Below are 23191 nucleotides of genomic sequence, written 5' to 3'. Positions count from 1 at the left end.
TATATTCACCTCAGTGTCTGGATGTGGTATATTCACCTCAGTGTCTGGATGTGGTATATTCACCTCAGTGTCTGGATGTGGTATATTCACCTCAGTGTCTGGATGTGGTATATTCACCTCAGTGTGGTATATTCATCTCAGTGTCTGGATGTGGTATATTCATCTCAGTGTCTGGATGTGGTATATTCACCTCAGTGTGGTATATTCATCTCAGTGTCTGGATGTGGTATATTCACCTCAGTGTCTGGATGTGGTATATTCATCTCAGTGTCTGGATGTGGTATATTCACCTCAGTGTCTGGATGTGGTATATTCACCTCAGTGTCTGGATGTGGTATATTCACCTCAGTGTCTGGATGTGGTATATTCACCTCAGTGTCTGGATGTGGTATATTCACCTCAGTGTCTGGATGTGGTATATTCACCTCAGTGTGGTATATTCATCTCAGTGTGGTATATTCACCTCAGTGTGGTATATTCACCTCAGTGTCTGGATGTGGTATATTCACCTCAGTGTCTGGATGTGGTATATTCATCTCAGTGTCTGGATGTGGTATATTCACCTCAGTGTCTGGATGTGGTATATTCACCTCAGTGTCTGGATGTGGTATATTCACCTCAGTGTCTGGATGTGGTATATTCACCTCAGTGTCTGGATGTGGTATATTCACCTCAGTGTGGTATATTCATCTCAGTGTGGTATATTCACCTCAGTGTGGTATATTCACCTCAGTGTCTGGATGTGGTATATTCACCTCAGTGTCTGGATGTGGTATATTCACCTCAGTGTCTGGATGTGGTATATTCACCTCAGTGTGGTATATTCACCTCAGTGTCTGGATGTGGTATATTCACCTCAGTGTGGTATATTCATCTCAGTGTCTGGATGTGGTATATTCATCTCAGTGTCTGGATGTGGTATATTCACCTCAGTGTCTGGATGTGGTATATTCACCTCAGTGTCTGGATGTGGTATATTCATCTCAGTGTCTGGATGTGGTATATTCATCTCAGTGTCTGGATGTGGTATATTCACCTCAGTGTGGTATATTCACCTCAGTGTCTGGATGTGGTATATTCATCTCAGTGTCTGGATGTGGTATATTCATCTCAGTGTCTGGATGTGGTATATTCATCTCAGTGTCTGGATGTGGTATATTCACCTCAGTGTCTGGATGTGGTATATTCACCTCAGTGTGGTATATTCATCTCAGTGTCTGGATGTGGTATATTCATCTCAGTGTCTGGATGTGGTATATTCATATCAGTGTCTGGATGTGGTATATTCATCTCAGTGTCTGGATGTGGTATATTCACCTCAGTGTGGTATATTCACCTCAGTGTCTGGATGTGGTATATTCATCTCAGTGTCTGGATGTGGTATATTCACCTCAGTGTCTGGATGTGGTATATTCACCTCAGTGTGGTATATTCATCTCAGTGTCTGGATGTGGTATATTCATCTCAGTGTCTGGATGTGGTATATTCATCTCAGTGTCTGGATGTGGTATATTCATCTCAGTGTCTGGATGTGGTATATTCACCTCAGTGTCTGGATGTGGTATATTCACCTCAGTGTGGTATATTCATCTCAGTGTCTGGATGTGGTATATTCATCTCAGTGTCTGGATGTGGTATATTCACCTCAGTGTCTGGATGTGGTATATTCCTCATTGTGGTATATTCACCTCAGTGTCTGGATGTGGTATATTCATCTCAGTGTCTGGATGTGGTATATTCACATCAGTGTTGGATGTGGTATATTCATCTCAGTGTGGTATATTCATCTCAGTGTCTGGATGTGGTATATTCACCTCAGTGTCTGGATGTGGTATATTCACCTCAGTGTCTGGATGTGGTATATTCACCTCAGTGTCTGGATGTGGTATATTCATCTCAGTGTGGTATATTCATCTCAGTGTCTGGATGTGGTATATTCACCTCAGTGTCTGGATGTGGTATATTCACCTCAGTGTCTGGATGTGGTATATTCACCTCAGTGTCTGGATGTGGTATATTCACCTCAGTGTGGTATATTCACCTCAGTGTCTGGATGTGGTATATTCACCTCAGTGTCTGGATGTGGTATATTCACCTCAGTGTCTGGATGTGGTATATTCACCTCAGTGTCTGGATGTGGTATATTCACCTCAGTGTCTGGATGTGGTATATTCACCTCAGTGTCTGGATGTGGTATATTCATCTCAGTGTGGTATATTCACCTCAGTGTCTGGATGTGGTATATTCATCTCAGTGTGGTATATTCATCTCAGTGTCTGGATGTGGTATATTCACCTCAGTGTCTGGATGTGGTATATTCATCTCAGTGTGGTATATTCACCTCAGTGTCTGGATGTGGTATATTCATCTCAGTGTGGTATATTCATCTCAGTGTCTGGATGTGGTATATTCACCTCAGTGTCTGGATGTGGTATATTCATCTCAGTGTCTGGATGTGGTATATTCACCTCAGTGTCTGGATGTGGTATATTCATCTCAGTGTGGTATATTCATCTCAGTGTCTGGATGTGGTATATTCATCTCAGTGTCTGGATGTGGTATATTCACCTCAGTGTCTGGATGTGGTATATTCACCTCAGTGTCTGGATGTGGTATATTCACCTCAGTGTCTGGATGTGGTATATTCACCTCAGTGTCTGGATGTGGTATATTCATCTCAGTGTCTGGATGTGGTATATTCACCTCAGTGTCTGGATGTGGTATATTCATCTCAGTGTCTGGATGTGGTATATTCACCTCAGTGTCTGGATGTGGTATATTCACCTCAGTGTCTGGATGTGGTATATTCATCTCAGTGTCTGGATGTGGTATATTCATCTCAGTGTCTGGATGTGGTATATTCACCTCAGTGTGGTATATTCACCTCAGATGTGGTATATTCAAAGACAAAGCATGTCTTACCTTGTTTCCTAGCCAAAACATGATCATAGAAATAAAGCATGATCATTACACAGGTGAACCTTATGCTGGGGGACAATAAAAGGCCACTAAAATATGCAGTTTTGTCACAACACAATGGCTGAGGTCTTAAGTTGAGGGAGCGTGGAATTGGCATGCTGACTGTAGGAAAGACCACCAGAGCTGTTGCCAGAGAATTGAATGTTCATTTCTTTATCATAAGCCAACACCAACGTTGTTTTGGAGAATTTGGCAGTACGTCCAACCGGCCTCACAACCGGCAGCCCACGTGTACGCCACATCTGGGTTCATGCGGGACTGTCAGAGACAAGCCACCAGGACAGCTGATGAAAGTGAGGAGTATTTCTGTCTATAATAAACCCCTTTTGTGTGTGTGTGGGGGGGGGGGGGTAAACTGATTCTGATCGGCTAGGCCAATAAGTCCATCAACAACGTCGTCCCCACAGTGACTGTACCGTACATATCCCAACCAGAAGCCATGGATTACAGACAACATTCGCACTGAGCTAAAGGCGAGAGCTGCCGCTTTCAAGGAGCGGGACACTAATCTGGGCGCTTATAAGAAATGCCGCTACGCCCTCAGACGAACCAACAAACAAGCAAAGAGTCTATACAGGATTAAGATTGAATCCTACTACCACGGCTCTGATGCTTGTCGGAGGTGGCAGGGCTTCAAAACTATTACAGACAACAAAAGGGTAACCCAGCCGCGAGCTGTCCAGTGACGCAAGCCGAACTAAATGCCCTTTATGCTCCCTTCGAGGCAAGCAACACTGAAGCATGCATAACAGCACCAGCTGTTCTGGACGACTGTGTGATAACGCTCTCTGTAGCCGATGTGAGCAAGACCTTTAAACAGGTCAACATTCACAAAGCCACAGGTCCAGACTGATTACCAGGACATGTACTCAAAGCATGCATGGACAACTGGCAAGTGTCTTCACTGACAATTTCAACCTCTCCCTGACCGAGTCCGTAATACCTACATGTTTCAAGCAGACCACCATAGTACCTGTGCCCAAAGAAGTGAAGTTAACCTGCCTAAAATGATTACCGCCCCGTTAGCACTCACGTCAGTAGACCATGAAGAGCTTAGAAAGGCTGGTCATGGCTCACAACTCCAGCATCCTCCCGGATACCCTAGACCCACTCTAATTTGCATACCGTCCCAACAGACCCACAGATGATGCAATCTCAAACGCACTCCACACTGCCCTCTGGGTGTTTCTGAGTCGGTGTAGGGAATAGTGTGCTATATGGGATACACTCTGGGTGTTTCTGAGTCGGTGTAGGGAATAGTGTGCTATATGGAATACACTCTGGGTGTTTCTGAGTCGGTGTAGGGAATAGTGTGCTATATGGGATACACTCTGGGTGTTTCTGAGTCGGTGTAGGGAATAGTGTTATATTTGGGATACACTCTGGGTGTTTCTGAGTCGGTGTAGGGAATAGTGTGCTATATGGAATACACTCTGGGTGTTTCTGAGTCGGTGTAGGGAATAGTGTGCTATATGGGATACACTCTGGGTGTTTCTGAGTCGGTGTAGGGAATAGTGTGCTATATGGGTTACACTCTGGGTGTTTGAGTCGGTGTGTCGTGTCCTGACCAAAAACACACTTTTAGATTTAGACCTCAATCTCATCTCCCATCTCTCCATCAGTGGAGGGCGAGAGAAGTCAGGGAAGGAGAGGGAGGGTGCTTGGCCTCAGTCTCCCTGACTGACGTATTTGGGAGGAGAGGAAAGGAGGGGAGAGTAGGAGGAGGAGATTGGAAGGGGAGGAGAGCAGAGGGAAGAGGAGAAGGGGAGAGGAGAAGATCGGAAGGGAGGAGAGCGGAGGAGAGTCGAGGATGGGAGGAGAGCCGAGGAGGGGAGGAGAGCCAAGTAGAGAAGGGGAGAGGAGCGGAGGAGAGCCGAGGAGGGGAGGAGAGCAAAGAAGGGGAGAGGAGCCAAGGAGAGCCGAGGAGGGGAGGAGAGTAGAGAAGGGGAGAGGAGCGGAGGAGAGCCGAGGAGGGGAGGAGAGCCGAGGAGGGGAGAGGAGGGGAGGAGAGTAGAGAAGGGGAGAGGAGCGGAGCGGAGGAGAGCCGAGGAGGGGAGGAGCTGCTGAGGTAAACGGAAAAGCGAAGAGGAGCCGCACTCACTTGTCGGCCTCACAAGATGAATGACCCAGAACCAGGGCTGACCCCAAACGGCCTGGTCACAAGTTGTTCTACACTATATAGGGAACAAGTGCTATTTGAGATACAGCCCTAGGCCAATGACAGTTGACACTGTTTTCTGGGCAGCCATCCAGAGAGCAGAGGTGGGTCAGCAACAGCCAAACAAAGAGCTGATGGACGAATGAGGAGCGAGAGTGGAGGTGGCTCTGATAAACGTGTTTGTTTCTTTTCTTCACACAGGGTTGTTCAGGTCAGAGACCATGGTCTGATTCCTATACTGGTCAGACAGATCGTCCTGGGAGGATTACGTTGTTGGTCAGTCAGAGACAAAGATGGATTGTAAAATGGTTTGCAGTCAATGTAGGAGCTCAGCTACCTAACCAAAGGCATTTAGATTCTTTGATCAATTTCCTATATATTATTATTATTATATAATTATTATTCTACATTATTTCAAAGCTATGTAGCCAAACAGTGATAAAAAAAAATCTGTACATCTGACCCTGGAATTAGCATCCTATGACATCTTCTATACTGTTGGCTGACTGGGTGAGTCTGTTCTGATGGTCATTCCAGCCACGACACTACACTGGGGTAATCATGTGCTGCCACCCAGTGGTTCTCTCACTAATGTATTACCTATTACTTACCCACAATGCAATGCAATTCAATGACCTCATGGGATTGTTTGTGGACAAAAAAAAGAGAGCTGCAGGGTTGGGTTTTTCCCAGTCATAACTACCACTGGCAGCGTTCCATGTCCCCATTATAAACACGGACAGCTTTTCCCAGTCATAACTACCACTGGCAGCGTTCCATGTCCCCATTATAAACACGGACAGCTTTTCCCAGTCATAACTACCACTGGCAGCGTTCCATGTCTCCATTATAAACACAGACAGCTTTTCCCAGTCATAACTACCACTGGCAGCGTTCCATGTCTTCATTATAAACACGGACAGCTTTTCCCAGTCATAACTACCACTGGCAGCGTTCCATGTCTCCATTATAAACACAGACAGCTTTTCCCAGTCATAACTACCACTGGCAGCGTTCCATGTGTCCATTATAAACACAGACAGCTTTTCCCAGTCATAACTACCACTGGCAGCGTTCCATGTCCCCATTATAAACACGGACAGCTTTTCCCAGTCATAACTACCACTGGCAGCGTTCCATGTGTCCATTATAAACACGGACAGCTTTTCCCAGTCATAACTACCACTGGCAGCGTTCCATGTGTCCATTATAAACACAGACAGCTTTTCCCAGTCATAACTACCACTGGCAGCGTTCCATGTCCCCATTATAAACACAGACAGCTTTTCCCAGTCATAACTACCACTGGCAGCGTTCCATGTCTCCATTATAAACACAGACAGCTTTTCCCAGTCATAACTACCACTGGCAGTGTTCCATGTCTCCATTATAAACACGGACAGCTTTTCCCAGTCATAACTACCACTGGCAGCGTTCCATGTCTTCATTATAAACACGGACAGCTTTTCCCAGTCATAACTACCACTGGCAGCGTTCCATGTCCCCATTATAAACACGGACAGCTTTTCCCAGTCATAACTACCACTGGCAGCGTTCCATGTGTCCATTATAAACACAGACAGCTTTTCCCAGTCATAACTACCACTGGCAGCGTTCCATGTCCCCATTATAAACACGGACAGCTTTTCCCAGTCATAACTACCACTGGCAGCGTTCCATGTCCCCATTATAAACACGGACAGCTTTTCCCAGTCATAACTACCACTGGCAGCGTTCCATGTCCCCATTATAAACACAGACAGCTTTTCCCAGTCATAACTACCACTGGCAGCGTTCCATGTCTCCATTATAAACACAGACAGCTTTTCCCAGTCATAACTACCACTGGCAGCGTTCCATGTCCCCATTATAAACACAGACAGCTTTTCCCAGTCATAACTACCACTGGCAGCGTTCCATGTCTCCATTATAAACACAGACAGCTTTTCCCAGTCATAACTACCACTGGCAGCGTTCCATGTCTCCATTATAAACACGGACAGCTTTTCCCAGTCATAACTACCACTGGCAGCGTTCCATGTCTTCATTATAAACACGGACAGCTTTTCCCAGTCATAACTACCACTGGCAGCGTTCCATGTCCCCATTATAAACACGGACAGCTTTTCCCAGTCATAACTACCACTGGCAGCGTTCCATGTGTCCATTATAAACACAGACAGCTTTTCCCAGTCATAACTACCACTGGCAGCGTTCCATGTCCCCATTATAAACACGGACAGCTTCTCCCAGTCATAACTACCACTGGCAGCGTTCCATGTCCCCATTATAAACACGGACAGCTTTTCCCAGTCATAACTACCACTGGCAGCGTTCCATGTGTCCATTATAAACACAGACAGCTTTTCCCAGTCATAACTACCACTGGCAGCGTTCCATGTCCCCATTATAAACACGGACAGCTTTTCCCAGTCATAACTACCACTGGCAGCGTTCCATGTGTCCATTATAAACACAGACAGCTTTTCCCAGTCATAACTACCACTGGCAGCGTTCCATGTCCCCATTATAAACACGGACAGCTTCTCCCAGTCATAACTACCACTGGCAGCGTTCCATGTCCCCATTATAAACACGGACAGCTTTTCCCAGTCATAACTACCACTGGCAGCGTTCCATGTGTCCATTATAAACACAGACAGCTTTTCCCAGTCATAACTACCACTGGCAGCGTTCCATGTCCCCATTATAAACACAGACAGCTTTTCCCAGTCATAACTACCACTGGCAGCGTTCCATGTCCCCATTATAAACACAGACAGCTTTTCCCAGTCATAACTACCACTGGCAGCGTTCCATGTGTCCATTATAAACACAGACAGCTTTTCCCAGTCATAACTACCACTGGCAGCGTTCCATGTCCCCATTATAAACACAGACAGCTTTTCCCAGTCATAACTACCACTGGCAGCGTTCCATGTCCCCATTATAAACACGGACAGCTTTTCCCAGTCATAACTACCACTGGCAGCGTTCCATGTCCCCATTATAAACACGGACAGCTTTTCCCAGTCATAACTACCACTGGCAGCGTTCCATGTCCCCATTATAAACACAGACAGCTTTTCCCAGTCATAACTACCACTGGCAGCGTTCCATGTCTCCATTATAAACACAGACAGCTTTTCCCAGTCATAACTACCACTGGCAGCGTTCCATGTGTCCATTATAAACACAGACAGCTTTTCCCAGTCATAACTACCACTGGCAGCGTTCCATGTGTCCATTATAAACACAGACAGCTTTTCCCAGTCATAACTACCACTGGCAGCGTTCCATGTGTCCATTATAAACACAGACAGCTTTTCCCAGTCATAACTACCACTGGCAGCGTTCCATGTCTCCATTATAAACACAGACAGCTTTTCCCAGTCATAACTACCACTGGCAGCGTTCCATGTCCCCATTATAAACACGGACAGCTTTTCCCAGTCATAACTACCACTGGCAGCGTTCCATGTCCCCATTATAAACACAGACAGCTTTTCCCAGTCATAACTACCACTGGCAGCGTTCCATGTCCCCATTATAAACACGGACAGCTTTTCCCAGTCATAACTACCACTGGCAGCGTTCCATGTCCCCATTATAAACACAGACAGCTTTTCCCAGTCATAACTACCACTGGCAGCGTTCCATGTCCCCATTATAAACACAGACAGCTCTTCCCAGTCATAACTACCACTGGCAGCGTTCCATGTCTCCATTATAAACACGGACAGCTTTTCCCAGTCATAACTACCACTGGCAGCGTTCCATGACGGTTTTCAGCAGCAGGGACTGGGAGACTAGTCAAGATTGAGGGAAAGATGAACTGAGCAAAGTACAGAGAGATCCTTGATGAAAACCTGCTCCAGAACGGTCAGAACCTTAGACTGGGACGAAGGTTTACCTTCCAACAGGACAACGACCCTAAGCACACAGCCAAGACAATGCAGGAGAGGCTTCGGGACAAGTCTCTGAATGTCCTCGAGTGGACCAGCCAGAGCCTGATCTAACACCTCTGGAGAGAACTGAGAACAGCAACACTTCCCATCCAACCTGACAGAGCTTGAGATGATCTGCAGAGAAGAATGGAAGAAACTTCTCAAATACAGGTGTACCAAGCTTGTAGCGTCAAATCCAAGAAGACTCGCGGCTGTAATCACTGCCAAAGGTGCTTCAAAGTACTGTGTAAAGGGTCTGAATACTTATGTAAATGTGATAGTTTTTTAAAAAATAAATTAGCAAACATTTCTAAAATCCCGTTTTTGCTTTTTCATTATGGAGCATTGTGATGTCATTACGGGGCATTGTGATGTCATTACGGGGCATTGTGATGTCATTATCGGGGCATTGTGATGTCATTATCGGGGCATTGTGATGTCATTATCGGGGCATTGTGATGTCATTATCGGGGCATTGTGTGTAGATTGATGAGGGAAAAACATTAATATAATCCATTTTAGAATAAGGCTGTAACGTCACAAAATGTGGAAAAAAAACATCAAGGGGTCTGAATACTTTCTGAACGCTCTGTATACATTATTATGGTATGTATTACCTGTCGTGGCGATGCCTCCCAGCCCTGAACTGGGCAGCATCAGGTCCAGGAAGCTGCTGTGTTGTGACACCGTACGGTTGCCGCCGAAGTGCGTCGTGAAGTTATTTCGGTTCGGGGCAGACGTCATCCAGGGGTGGCGGCTGGTCTGTGATGAAGACGAGGACGAGGACGAAGGCGGCTGTCCGGGGAAGCTGAAGGAGTTATAGACAGCCCGTTGTGGAGGGTGATGTTGATGCATCTGGGAGAAGCGGTGATTACTAGAGAGCCCGGAGTTGGGCCCAGAGAAGAAGTGGTTACGAGGTATCAGCTCTCCAGGGGGACCAGGAGCAGCTACGGAGGAGAGGAGTGAGTGGTGGTGGGGGGGGAAGGGACCTGGGGAGATGGACGGGAGGCTGTCCTGACCGCTGAGCTCCTTCTCTATCAGGTCCTCCAGGGCTTTACGGGTGATGTCGAAAGGATCGAATCCCAGGTCATCTTCTGACGTCTGCTGTTTGGACGAGCCGAAGCCGAAGGCTGCCTGCCAGTCTGTTGAGGACGACACTGGGATGGAATCTGGAGGAGGAGAGGGAGGAAGAAAGAGAAAGATATCAGTGATGTCAAATTTAACAGAAAAAGCTTTTAAAACGCCTATAATTAATACACAAACGAACCAGGCCGCCTCGACACTAGCGGCCGGGCCGCCTCGACACTAGCCGCCGGGCCGCCTCGACACTAGCCGCCGGGCCGCCTCGACACTAGCCGCCGGGCCGCCTCGACACTAGCCGCCGGGCCGCCTCGACACTAGCCGCCGGGCCGCCTCGACACTAGCCGCCGGGCCGCCTCGACACCTAGCCGCCCGGGCCGCCTCGACACTAGCCGCCGGGCCGCCGACACTAGCCGGGGCCGCCTCGACACTAGCCGCCGGGCCGCCTCGACACTAGCCGCCGGGCCGCCTCGACACTAGCCGCCGGGCCGCCTCGACACTAGCCGCCGGGCCGCCTCGACACTAGCCGCCGGGCCGCCCCGACACTAGCCGCCGGGCCGCCTCGACACTAGCCGCCGGGCCGCCTCGACACTAGCCGCCGGGCCGCCTCGACACCGGCTAGACATTTGGACAGTGTTGTCCACCCAGACTCTCCAACCCCCAGTAAATCAATTACATTACATGATCAGAAAGAGTATGGATCTTCCATTTGTAACGTAGGGTAGCCTAGTGGTTAGTGTTGGACTAGTAACCAGAAGGTTGCGAGTTCAAACCCCCAAGCTGACAAGGTACAAATCTGTCGTTCTGCCCCTGAACAGGCAGTTAACCCACTGTTCCCAGGCCGTCATTGAAAATAAGAATGTGTTCTTAACTGACTTGCCTGGTTAAATAAAGGTAAAATAAATTTACATTTTTAAAAAAAAAAGCTATACTTGTCGTTTATATGGAGTTCCCACTTTACCTGAAGTGAAGAGGCTGTGTGGTTGGGGTGCAGTGGGCCAGGTGTCGTGGTTGTTATGTGGCGAGGTGCTGGGGAACCCACGGAGGCTGCTGGGGACGGGGTTCGGTTGGCGGAAGTTACTATTGTCTGAGAACAGAGACTGGGACTCGGCGGCGGCCCCCTGAAAGGGAGACCGCGTAGTCACACTGATGGGAACCACTTGGCTGGCTTTGGAGAAACCAGGAGGGCCGGAGAGGACAGCAGGGGGCGACGGAGAGTCACTGTCTGGGAGCTGGGGGGGGGGGGGAGAGAGAGGGGAGAGAGGGAGATACGAGGGGGAGAGATACGAGGGAGGGAGAAAGAGAGAGAGAGAGAGGGAGATACGAGGGGGAGATACGAGGGAGGGAGATACGAGGGAGGGAGATACGAGGGAGGGAGAAAGAGAGAGACGAGGGAGGGAGGAGAGAGAGACGGGAGGGAGGAGAGAGAGACGAGGGAGGGAGGAGAGAGAGACGAGGGAGGGAGGGAGGGAGGGAGGGAGGGGGAGGGAGGGAGGGAGGGAGGGAGGGAGGGAGGGAGGGAGGGAGGGAGGAGAGAGAGATGAGGGAGGGAGGGAGGGAGGAGAGAGAGATGAGGGAGGGAGGGAGGAGAGAGAGATGAGGGAGGGAGGGAGGAGAGAGAGACGAGGGAGGGAGGAGAGAGAGACGAGGGAGGGAGGAGAGAGACGAGGGAGGGAGGAGAGGAGAGAGGGGAGGGAGGAGAGAGAGACGAGGGAGGGAGGAGAGAGAGACGAGGGGGAGGAGGAGAGAGAGACGAGGGGGAGGGAGGAGAGAGAGAGGGAGGGGGGAGAGAGAGACGAGGGAGGGAGGAGAGAGACGAGGGGGAGGAGAGAGAGATGAGGGAGGGAGGGAGGAGAGAGAGATGAGGGAGGGAGGGAGGAGGAGAGAGATGAGGGAGGGAGGGAGGAGAGAGAGATGAGGGAGGAGAGAGAGATGAGGGAGGAGAGAGAGATGAAGAGAGAGATGAGGGAGGGAGGAGAGAGAGATGAGGGAGGGAGGAGAGAGAGATGAGGGAGGGAGGAGAGAGAGATGAGGGAGGGAGGAGAGAGAGATGAGGGAGGGAGGAGAGAGAGATGAGGGAGGGAGGAGAGAGAGATGAGGGAGGGAGGAGAGAGAGATGAGGGAGGGAGGAGAGAGATGAGGGAGGGAGGAGAGAGAGGGTGAGGGAGGGAGGAGAGAGAGATGAGGGAGGGAGGAGAGAGAGAGAGGAGGGGGAGAGAGAGAGAGGGGAGGAGGAGAGAGAGATGAGGGAGGGAGGAGAGAGAGATGAGGGGAGGGAGGAGAGAGATGAGGAGGGAGGAGAGAGAGATGAGGAGGGAGGAGAGAGAGATGAGGGAGGGAGGAGAGAGATGAGGGAGGGAGAGAGGGAGAGAGAGGGAGGGAGGAGAGAGATGAGTGAGGGAGGGAGGAGAGAGATGAGTGAGGGAGGAGAGAGATGGAGGGAGGAGAGAGAGATGAGGGAGGGAGTAGAGAGATGAGAGAGAGGGTGGGAGGAGAGAGAGGGTGGGAGGAGAGAGATGAGTGAGGGAGGAGAGGAGAGAGAGATGAGGGAGGGAGGAGAGAGAGATGAGGGAGGGAGGAGAGAGAGGAGAGAGAGGGAGGGAGGAGAGAGATGAGTGAGGGTGGGAGGAGAGAGATGAGTGAGGGTGGGAGGAGAGAGATGAGTGAGGGTGGGAGGAGAGAGATGGAGGGAGGAGAGAGAGATGAGGGAGGGAGTAGAGAGATGAGAGAGAGGGTGGGAGGAGAGAGAGGGTGGGAGGAGAGAGAGGGTGGGAGGAGAGAGAGGGTGGGAGGAGAGAGAGGGTGGGAGGGAGGACAGAGAGAGAGGGACGGAGGAGAGAGAAGGGAGAAGCGAGAGCAATAATATTAGAATGAATAAACCGCTAGTCAGCAACACTGATTAGTTTTTTTTATGAAGAATAATACTGACCAATGTGTAACAGCTTTTCATCAAGATGGAAGCAACCGACAGCTGCAGATTCCCATCTACCAAGTCTAAGGTCGAAGACCATCTTGGCATAACATTTCCTAGCCCCTGAAAACTCTCCCATGTTCTCCGTCTTACCAGGTTGTGACGTTCTGAGGAGTCCCCGTGTTGTGTGTCCCTGCTCCTGGTGAGGTCTGGCAGAGCGTCCCTGGGGCTGAAAGACACGGCAGCCCTGTTAGAACAACCATGGTGTGGAGAGGATGACCAGAGATTAAATTACACTGCCAACAGGATGTGGACACCTGCTCGTCCAAAATCACATTCCATCACCATGAGCATTAATATGGAGTTGGTCCCCTCTTTGCTGCTATAACAGCCTCCACTCTTCTGGGAAGGCTTTCCACTAGATGTTGGAACATTGCTGCTATAACAGCCTCCACTCTTCTGGGAAGGCTTTCCACTAGATGTTGGAACATTGCTGCTATAACAGCCTCCACTCTTCTGGGAAGGCTTTCCACTAGATGTTGGAACATTGCTGCTATAACAGCCTCCACTCTTCTGGGAAGGCTTTCCACTAGATGTTGGAACATTGCTGCTATAACAGCCTCTACTCTTCTGGGAAGGCTTTCCACTAGATGTTGGAACATTGCTGCTGTAACAGATAACAGCCACGCCAGTAGATGACATAACAGCCACGCCAGTAGACGAGACATAACAGCCACGCCAGTAGACGAGAGATAACAGCAACGCCTGTAGACGAGAGATAACAGCCACGCCAGTAGGCGGGAGATAACAGCCACGCCAGTAGACGAGAGATAACAGCCACGCCAGTAGGCGAGAGATAACAGCCACGCCAGTAGGCGAGAGATAACAGCCACGCCAGTAGGCGAGAGATAACAGCCACGCCAGTAGGCGAGAGATAACAGCCACGCCAGTAGGCGAGAGATAACAGCCACGCTGTGTGTAGGGGCCTTTTACCTTGGAGGGTCACGGCTTGAGGAGAAGGGCGAGAGGCCCGTCACAGAGCCCAGGCCAATGTCCCGTTCTGGTCCGTCCGGTGTCCTGTGTTCAGAGTCCAATCCGACGCCGTTCAACGGCGGGCTCTTACTGAGCTCCGATAGACCATTGGTCGTCTTCCCCGTGGGCTGTAACGTTGGCCACACGTCTTGTCCTTGACTGTTGTTACTGTTGGATCTGTAGAGAAGAGGAGAGAGCGGGCAGGGGAAGAGAGCGAAGGGGGGGAAGAGAGCGAAGGATGGGAAGAGAGCGAAGGGGGGGAAGAGAGCGAAGGATGGGAAGAGAGCGAAGGGGGGAAGAGAGCGAAGGGGGGAAGAGAGCGAAGGGGGGAAGAGAGCGAAGGATGGGAAGAGAGCGAAGGAGGGGAAGAGAGCGAAGGGGGGAAGAGAGCGAAGGGGGGAAGAGAGCGAAGGAGGGGAAGAGAGCGAAGGAGGGGAAGAGAGCGAAGGAGGGGAAGAGAGCGAAGGGGGGAAGAGAGCGAAGGATGGGAAGAGAGCGAAGGGGGGAAGAGAGCGAAGGGGGGAAGAGAGCGAAGGGGGGGAAGAGAGCGAAGGGGGAAGAGAGAGCGAAGGGGGGAAGAGAGCGAAGGGGGAAGAGAGCGAAGGGGGGAAGAGAGCGAAGGGGGGGAAGAGAGCGAAGGGGGAAGAGAGCGAAGGGGGGAAGAGAGCGAAGGGGGAAGAGAGCGAAGGGGGAAGAGAGCGAAGGGGGAAGAGAGCGAAGGGGGAGAGAGCGAAGGGGGGAGAGCGAAGGGGGGAGAAGCGAAGGGGGGAGAGAGCGAAGGGGGGAGAGAGCGAAGGGGGGAGGAGCGAAGGGGGGAGGAGCGAAGGGGGGAGGAGCGAAGGGGGGAGGAGCGAAGGGGGAGAGAGAGCGAAGGGGGGAGAGAGCGAAGGGGGGAGAGAGCGAAGGGGGGAGAGAGCGAAGGGGGGAAGAGACGAAGGGGGAGAGTCGAAGGGGGGAAGAGAGCGAAGGGGGGAAGAGCGAAGGGGGGAGAGAGCGAAGGGGGGGAGAGAGCGAAGGGGGGAGAGAGCGAAGGGGGAGAAGAGAGCGAAGGGGGGAGAGAGCGAAGGGGGGAGAGAGCGAAGGGGGGAGAGAGCGAAGGGGGAGAGAGCGAAGGGGGAAAGAGCGAAGGGGAGGGGGAAGGGAGAGCGAAGGGGGGGAGAGAGAGCGAAGGGGGGAGAGAGCGAAGGGGGAGAGAGAGCGAAGGGGGAAGAGCGAAGGGGGGAGAGCGAAGGGGGAGAGAGCGAAGGGGGAGAGAGCGAAGGGGGGGAGAGAGCGAAGGGGGAGAGAGCGAAGGGGGAGAGAGCGAAGGGGGAGAGAGCGAAGGGGGGAGAGAGCGAAGGGGGAGAGAGCGAAGGGGGGAAGAGAGCGAAGGGGGGAAGAGAGCGAAGGAGGGGAAGAGAGCGAAGGGGGGGAAGAGAGCGAAGGGGGGGGGGAAGAGAGCGAAGGGGGAAGAGAGCGAAGGGGGGGGGAGAGAGCGAAGGGGGAAGAGAGCGAAGGGGGAAGAGAGCGAAGGGGGGAAGAGAGCGGGGAAGAGAGCGGGGGGAAGAGAGCGAAGGGGGGGAGAGCGAAGGGGGGAGAGAGCGAAGGGGGGAGAGAGCGAAGGGGGGAGAGAGCGAAGGGGGGAGAGAGCGAAGGGGGAGAGAGCGAGGGGGGAAGGGAGAGCGAAGGGGGGAGAGAGCGAAGGGGGGAGAGAGCGAAGGGGGGGAGAGAGCGAAGGGGGGGAGAGAGCGAAGGGGGGGAGAGAGCGAAGGGGGGGAGAGAGCGAAGGGGGGGAGAGAGAAGGAATAGTGAGTAATTGGGGGGAAGAGAAGGGAGACGAATGTAACACGAGTCAATCTCAGCTCTTCAAAAGACATCAGTCAAGCGTCAGGTATCAAAATGGATCCCAGGATAGTGTTTACCGCTAAAGAGCTTAGCCTACCTCTGTAAAGAGCAGGGTTTAGAGCTCTTAGCCTACCTATGTAAAGAGCAGGGTTTAGAGCTCTTAGCCTACCTCTGTAAAGAGCAGGGTTTAGACCTCTTAGCCTACCTCTGTAAAGAGCAGGGTTTAGAGCTCTTAGCCTACCTCTGTAAAGAGCAGGGTTTAGAGCTCTTAGCCTACCTCTGTAAAGAGCAGGGTTTAGAGCCCTTAGCCTACCTCTGTAAAGAGCAGGGTTTAGAGCCCTTAGCCTACCTCTGTAAAGGTAGGGAGCTCTTAGCCTACCTCTGTAAAGAGCAGGGTTTAGAGCCCTTAGCCTACCTCTGTAAAGGTAGGGAGCTCTTAGCCTACCTCTGTAAAGAGCAGGGTTTAGAGCTCTTAGCCTACCTCTGTAAAGGTAGGGAGCTCTTAGCCTACCTCTGTAAAGGTAGGGAGCTCTTAGCCTACCTCTGTAAAGGTAGGGCTTTAGCCTACCTCTTAAAGGTAGGGAGCTCCTACCTCTGTAAAGGTAGGGAGCTCTTAGCCTACCTCTGTAAAGGTAGGGAGCTCTTAGCCTACCTCTGTAAAGGTAGGGAGCTCTTAGCCTACCTCTGTAAAGGTAGGGAGCTCTTAGCCTACCTCTGTAAAGGTAGGGAGCTCTTAGCCTACCTCTGTAAAGGTAGGGTTTAGAGCTCTTAGCCTACCTCTGTAAAGGCAGGGCTTAGAGCTCTTAGCCTACCTCTGTAAAGGTAGGGGAGCAGGGCTTAGAGCTCTTAGCCTACCTCTGTAAAGGTAGGGAGCTCTTAGCCTACCTCTGTAAAGGTTAGGAGCTCTTAGCCTACCTCTGTAAAGGTAGGGTTTAGAGCTCTTAGCCTACCTCTGTAAAGGTAGGGAGCTCTTAGCCTACCTCTGTAAAGGTAGGGAGCTCTTAGCCTACCTCTGTAAAGGTAGGGAGCTCTTAGCCTTTAGAGCTAGGGAGCTTAGCCTACCTCTGTAAAGGTAGAGCTCTTAGCCTACCTCTGTAAAGGTAGGGTTTAGAGCTCTTAGCCTACCTCTGTAAAGGTAGGGTTTAGAGCTCTTAGCCTACCTCTGTAAAGGTAGGGAGCTCTTAGCCTACCTCTGTAAAGGTAGGGAGCTCTTAGCCTACCTCTGTAAAGGTAGGGAGCTCTTAGCCTACCTCTGTAAAGGTAGGGAGCTCTTAGCCTACCTCTGTAAAGGTTTAGAGCTCTTAGCCTACCTCTGTAAAGGTTTAGAGCTCTTCGCCTACCTCTGTAAAGGTTTAGAGCTCTTCGCCTACCTCTGTAAAGGTTTAGAGCTCTTAGCCTACCTCTGTAAAGGTTTAGAGCTCTTAGCCTACCTCTGTAAAGGTTTAGAGCTCTTCGCCTACCTCTGTAAAGGTTTAGAGCTCTTCGCCTACCTCTGTAAAGGTTTAGAGCTCTTAGCCTACCTCTGTAAAGGTTTAGAGCTCTTCGCCTACCTCTGTAAAGGTTTAGAGCTCTTCGCCTACCTCTGTAAAGGTTTAGAGCTCTTCGCCTACCTCTGTAAAGGTTTAGAGCTCTTCGCCTACCTCTGTAAAGGTTTAGAGCTCTTAGCCTACCTCTAAAGGTTTAGAGCTCTTAGCCTACCTCTGTAAAGGGTTAGAGCTCTTAGCCTACCTCTGTAAAGGTTTAGAGCTCTTAGCCTACCTCTGTAAAGGTTTAGAGCTCTTAGCCTACCTCTGCAAACAGCAGGGTTTAGAGCTCATAGCCTACCTCTGCAAACAGCTGGGTTTAGAGCTCTTGGTCGTCTCCCCTCCTGAGGTCTGGGTGGTAAAGCTGGGGTTCTGGTACAGATCCTGTAACAGCCTCTGCTCATACTCTTGATGTTTCCCTGCCTGACAGACGACAGAGAGCAACACAAAGGATCACGTTAGGAAGATAAAACCCTGCTGTGAAGTCGACACCACTACAATCTTGGGAGTCCATTTCAATTCTCCTCGTTCATCGCATCCCATCTATTCGTCTCCTTCCCAAGCATTATTGGAGGAGAAGGTCCCATGTCCCTCAAACCTTCCCACAATGTGTTTTGAGAAGGAGGTAGGAGATAGCAGGGTGAGGATCGGAGGAAAGATGAATTGAGAAAGAGCCTTTCCTAAGTATTGAAATTGGTCATCTTACCTGCATCTCCTCTTTAGTGAAGCTGGCCGCATCGTCCCCAGCTCGTGTAGATACATGCAGTCAGGTTTGGGACACCCCATGCTCTTCAGAAAGTAGCTGCAGTATTTCGTCGTCCCTAAAGAAGCCTGTGGAACACAACGACAGCTTGTTAGCGGCAGTATTTCGTCGTCCCTAAAGAAGCCCGTAGAAGACAACGACAGTTCGTTAGCTGCAGTATTTCGTCGTCCCTAAAGAAGCCTGTGGAACACAACGACAGCTCGTTAGCGGCAGTATTTCGTCGTCCCTAAAGAAGCCCGTAGAACACGACAGTTCGTTAGCTGCAGTATTTCGTCGTCTCTAAAGAAGCCTGTAGAAGGCAACGACAGTTTGTTAGCGGCAGTATTTCGTCGTCCCTAAAGAAGCCTGTAGAACACAACGACAGCTCGTTAGCTGCAGTATTTCGTCGTCCCTAAAGAAGCCTGTAGAAGACAACGACAGTTTGTTAGCTGCAGTATTTCGTCATCCCTAAAGAAGCCTGTAGAACACAACGACAGCTCGTTAGCGGCAGTATTTCGTCATCCCTAAAGAAGCCTGTAGAACACAACGACAGTTCGTTAGCTGCAGTATTACGTCGTCCCTAAAGAAGCCTGTAGAACACAACAGCTCGTTAGCGGCAGTATTTCGTCGTCCCTAAAGAAGCCCGTAGAACACAACAGCTCGTTAGCTGCAGTATTTCGTCATCCCTAAAGAAGCCCGTAGAACACAACAGCTCGTTAGCGGCAGTATTTCGTCGTCTCTAAAGAAGCCCGTAGAACACAACAGCTCGTTAGCTGCAGTATTTCGCCGTCCCTAAAGAAGCCCGTAGAACACAACAGCTCGTTAGCTGCAGTATTTCGTCGTCCCTAAAGAAGCCCGTAGAACACAACAGCTCGTTAGCTGCAGTATTTTGTCGTCCCTAAAGAAGCCCGTAGAACACAACAGCTCGTTAGCTGCAGTATTTTGTCGTCCCTAAAGAAGCCTGTAGAAGACAACGACAGTTCGTTAGCTGCAATATTTCGTCGTCTCTAAAGAAGCCTGTAGAACAACGACAGTTCGTTAGCTGCAGTTGCACAAAATATCAACATTTACTACACGCTTGGCAATAATTCCCCAAGACAGGGATCTTGATTGAACGAGTAGAAAAGGTAAACGTCTTCATTTAGTCAAGAAAGTTCAAGTTAAAGCCCTTTTCAAACCGAGATGAAAAGTCGCTGACGCCTCAGGATAAACCTCTTACCTGCTTTGGCAGCATTCAATCACGGACATTCTATTGTTGTTGCCTGACATCAAACTTGTCATTATGAAAAAGTATAAACACAAATGGTACGGCGAAGTCTCGGGACGGGCCCAACCCGTCTGGATGACGTCTCGCCAGTCTGGCCCAACCCGTCTGGGCGAGGCGTCTCGCCAGTCTGGGCGACGCCTCGCCAGTCTGGCCCAGCCAGTCTGGGCGACGCCTCGCCAGTCTGGCCCAGCCAGTCTGGGCGACGCCGCCAGTCTGGCCCAGCCAGTCTGCGGCAGTCTGGCCCAGCCAGTCTGGGCGACGCCTCGCCAGTCTGGCCCAGCCAGTCTGGGCGACGCCTCGCCAGTCTGGCCCAGCCAGTCTGGGCGACGCCTCGCCAGTCTGGCCCAGCCAGTCTGGGCGACGCCTCGCCAGTCTGGCCCAGCCAGTCTGGGCGACGCCTCGCCAGTCTGGCCCAGCCAGTCTGGCGACGCAGCCAGTCTGGCCAGTCTGGGCGACGCCTCGCCAGTCTGGCCCAGCCAGTCGGGGCGACGCCGCCAGTCTGGCCCAGCCAGTCTGGGCGACGCCGCCAGTCTGGCCCAGCCAGTCTGGGCGACGCCGCCAGTCTGGCCCAGCCAGTCTGGCGCCGCCAGTCTGGCCCAGCCAGTCTGGGCGACGCCTCCCAGCCAGTCTGGGCGTGACAGTCTGGCCCAGCCAGTCTGGGCGACGCCGCCAGTCTGGCCCAACCAGTCTGGGCGACGCCGCCAGTCTGGCCCAACCAGTCTGGGCGACGCCGCCAGTCTGGCCCAACCAGTCTGGGCGACGCCTCGCCAGTCTGGCCCAACCAGTCTGGGCGACGCCTCGCCAGTCTGGCCCAACCAGTCTGGGCGACGCCTCGCCAGTCTGGCCCAACCAGTCTGGGCGACGCCTCGCCAGTCTGGCCCAACCAGTCTGGGCGACGCCTCGCCAGTCTGGCCCAACCAACAATGCTACATGATCTTTTTTCGCACCCAAATAGAAATCGGTTTAAAAATCTATTCAGGATAAGGCAACGAAAATCAACTTTCATAGACAATGTTTTTGGTCTTGTTAGCTAGCTATCCAGCTGGCTAGCCAGCTCATATAATTATCAGAACATATCTGACAACACTTTTTATTCACCATGACAACGATACCAACAACAGGGTCAAAGTTGAACGTCTCTTTCTCCTTGCCGGCTAAGCAGTGGCTATATTAAAAAGGTGAATGCCGACAAGAAAGAGGTTAAAAAAAAAATGTTGTTTGAAAAGAAGATTTAAAAACATCACACAATTGTTATTACAGCCAACATACAATAAATCCTGTGTGAAAGGTGTAGAAATTCACATCAGAGAAGCGGACATTTCAAATGTTAATCTAATACAGAGATGCTTATTGTTTTTGTCCTGGGCCCAGACAAGATATACATACTGTGGTATATTTTCCCAAACGTACCTTCAGTGTTCTGCCGTCTACTACTAGGTTGTTGACACACTGTATTGCTCTGAGGGCGTCTTCTGAGCGGATGTAAGTGACGTAGGCACTGGCACTGGGACCCTTGGGGAACAAGACCAAGACAATCAATGGATCAATCAATCTATGTACTTTATGTATTTCTCTTGTACTGGTGTTATATATATTGTGTTAATAATAAATTTCTAATGCACTCCATCAACCAATCAAACGCCATCAATTTAAACTACAACATTACTGTCAATCATCCTCGCCCACAGGAAGTTTCCGCCCGCCTCATACCTGTGAGCCGGCGTATGAGGTGCTGTTGTTGATGACTACTTTATGGACCTTCCCAAACTTCACGAAATACTCGGGTCTCTTTAGAATCTGGGACGGACAGAGAAAATAGAGGGGCTGTTGGGAAATGTAGTTAGTCTACACATCAAAACATAACTGTTATAATCATGTTTACAACAGTCAATTACGCTCCAAAACTATTTCCTAGCTAGCTTTAGCTTGGTACCTAGCTAGCTTTAGCTTGGTACCTAGCTAGCTTTAGCTTAATACCTAACTGGCTTTAGCTTAGTACCTAACTGGCTTTAGCTTAGTACCTAACTGGCTTTAGCTTAGTACCTAACTGGCTTTAGCTTAGTACCTAGCTAGCACCAATACAACCAGCCTGAAAACAATAGACCAGTAGAAACTGCAGCCATTTTCATTATTCTTAGCAATGATTTAGGAATCCTTGTGAGTAAGTATTAGCTAGGAAGCCGCTTGTTGTTCACCTATTGAAAGTGAACTTCAGTTCATGAAAATAAATAGCTGGCCAGCTACTTAACCCTGTTGCCTTTCTGAGCTAGCTAACGATAACTACTGAAACAGACTGTCGCGTTGCTATGTTTTTGGTGAAGAACATTGCATCCATCCGTTAGCTAGCTTTTTAAAAATGACCAGCACTGTAGGTGCACTTGACAACTTTACCAGCATCATAGTATACTGTACGTATCGATGAATCGTTGTGACACATGAAATACGAGTGATCGTCTAATCAAGAGACCCAAACAGCGTTCCATAGAAATCCTGGTTGAAAATGAAACGACGGAACAAATGAACAGCGAAACAGCACAGTAAGTAAAAGAAACATGTTTTGATGATGTTTTACTGGTAATGGGGACATAAGTAAATGCCAACAAAATAACTTTTTGGTCAGTGTGTGTGTGTGTGTGTGTGTGTGTGTAGCCTTTATTTAACTAGGCAGGTCAGTTAAGAACAAATTCTAATTCACAATGACGGCCTACTCCGGCCAAACCCGGACGACGCTGGGCCAATTGTGCGCAGCCCTATGGGACTCCCAATCACGGCCGGATGTGTTACAGCCTGGATTCGAACCAGGGACTGTAGTGCCTTAGACCTCAGCGTCCATGTGTGTGTGTGTGTGTGTGTTAACTATTTAACTTAAAAGGCTAAAAGTTTAAATATCGGTTATTGGTATCGCTGTTTTTTTTTTTTTTTTGCAAGGAAAATCTGGGATATCAACTTGTAACCTGTATTTATACATTATGAAACAGTTACTGTACATCGAAGCATGTTGTTACTACTTCCTGTTGGGAGTAAATGACGTCACAGAACTAGGAGGGGAAAAGGCTGATGCTACACATTTCAAGAAGAACTCAATTCTGATCCGCAGCGAGGAGGTTTCTGATCCGTAATGAGGAGGTTTCTGATCCGTAGTGAGGAGGTTTCTGATCCGTAATGAGGAGGTTTCTGATCTGTCGTGTTGGTGGTTTCTGATCCGTCGTGAGGAGGTTTCTGATCTGCAGTGAGGAGGTTTCTGATCTGCAGTGAGGAGGTTTCTGATCCGCAGTGAGGAGGTTTCTGATCCGCAGCGAGGAGGTTTCTGATCCGCAGCGAGGAGGTCTCTGATCCGCAGCGAGGAGGTCTCTGATCCGCAGCGAGGAGGTCTCTGATCCGTAATGAGGTTTCTGATCCGCAGCGAGGTTTCTGATCCGCAGCGAGGAGGTCTCTGATCCGCAGCGAGGAGGTCTCTGATCCGCAGCGAGGAGGTCTCTGATCCGTAATGAGGTTTCTGATCCATAATGAGGAGGTTTCTGATCCGCAGTGAGGAGGTTTCTGATCCGCAGCGAGGAGGTTTCTGATCCGCAGCGAGGAGGTCTCTGATCCGCAGTGAGGAGGTTTCTGATCCGCAGTGAGGAGGTTTCTGATCCGCAGCGAGGAGGTCTCTGATCTGCTGTGAGGAGGTTTCTGATCCGTAATGAGGAGGTTTCTGATCCGTAATGAGGAGGTTTCTGATCCGTAAT

General features: G+C 50.4%; 1 protein-coding gene and 1 pseudogene across 1 annotated transcript in view; one reads left to right on the top strand and one right to left on the bottom strand.

The window, feature by feature from the left end:
• LOC135537301 (CCR4-NOT transcription complex subunit 4-like) overlaps positions 1-22968 on the bottom strand; it is a 36717-nt pseudogene extending 13749 nt beyond the window's left edge.
• Positions 22969-23145: 177 nt separating this feature from the next.
• The window catches only part of LOC135537300 (uncharacterized), a 26261-nt gene continuing 26215 nt past the window's right edge, over positions 23146-23191 (top strand). The window contains exon 1 of the mRNA XM_064963501.1: positions 23146-23186. Coding sequence (XP_064819573.1) covers positions 23146-23186 — 41 coding nt within the window. The remainder of the gene's footprint in view (positions 23187-23191) is intronic.

Source organism: Oncorhynchus masou, unplaced genomic scaffold (genome assembly GCF_036934945.1).
Source record: "Oncorhynchus masou masou isolate Uvic2021 unplaced genomic scaffold, UVic_Omas_1.1 unplaced_scaffold_749, whole genome shotgun sequence".
NCBI classification, from domain to species: Eukaryota; Metazoa; Chordata; class Actinopteri; order Salmoniformes; family Salmonidae; genus Oncorhynchus; species Oncorhynchus masou.
The sequence above is the reverse complement of the archived record's forward strand: the minus strand, read 5'-3'. Positions and strand labels throughout refer to the sequence as shown.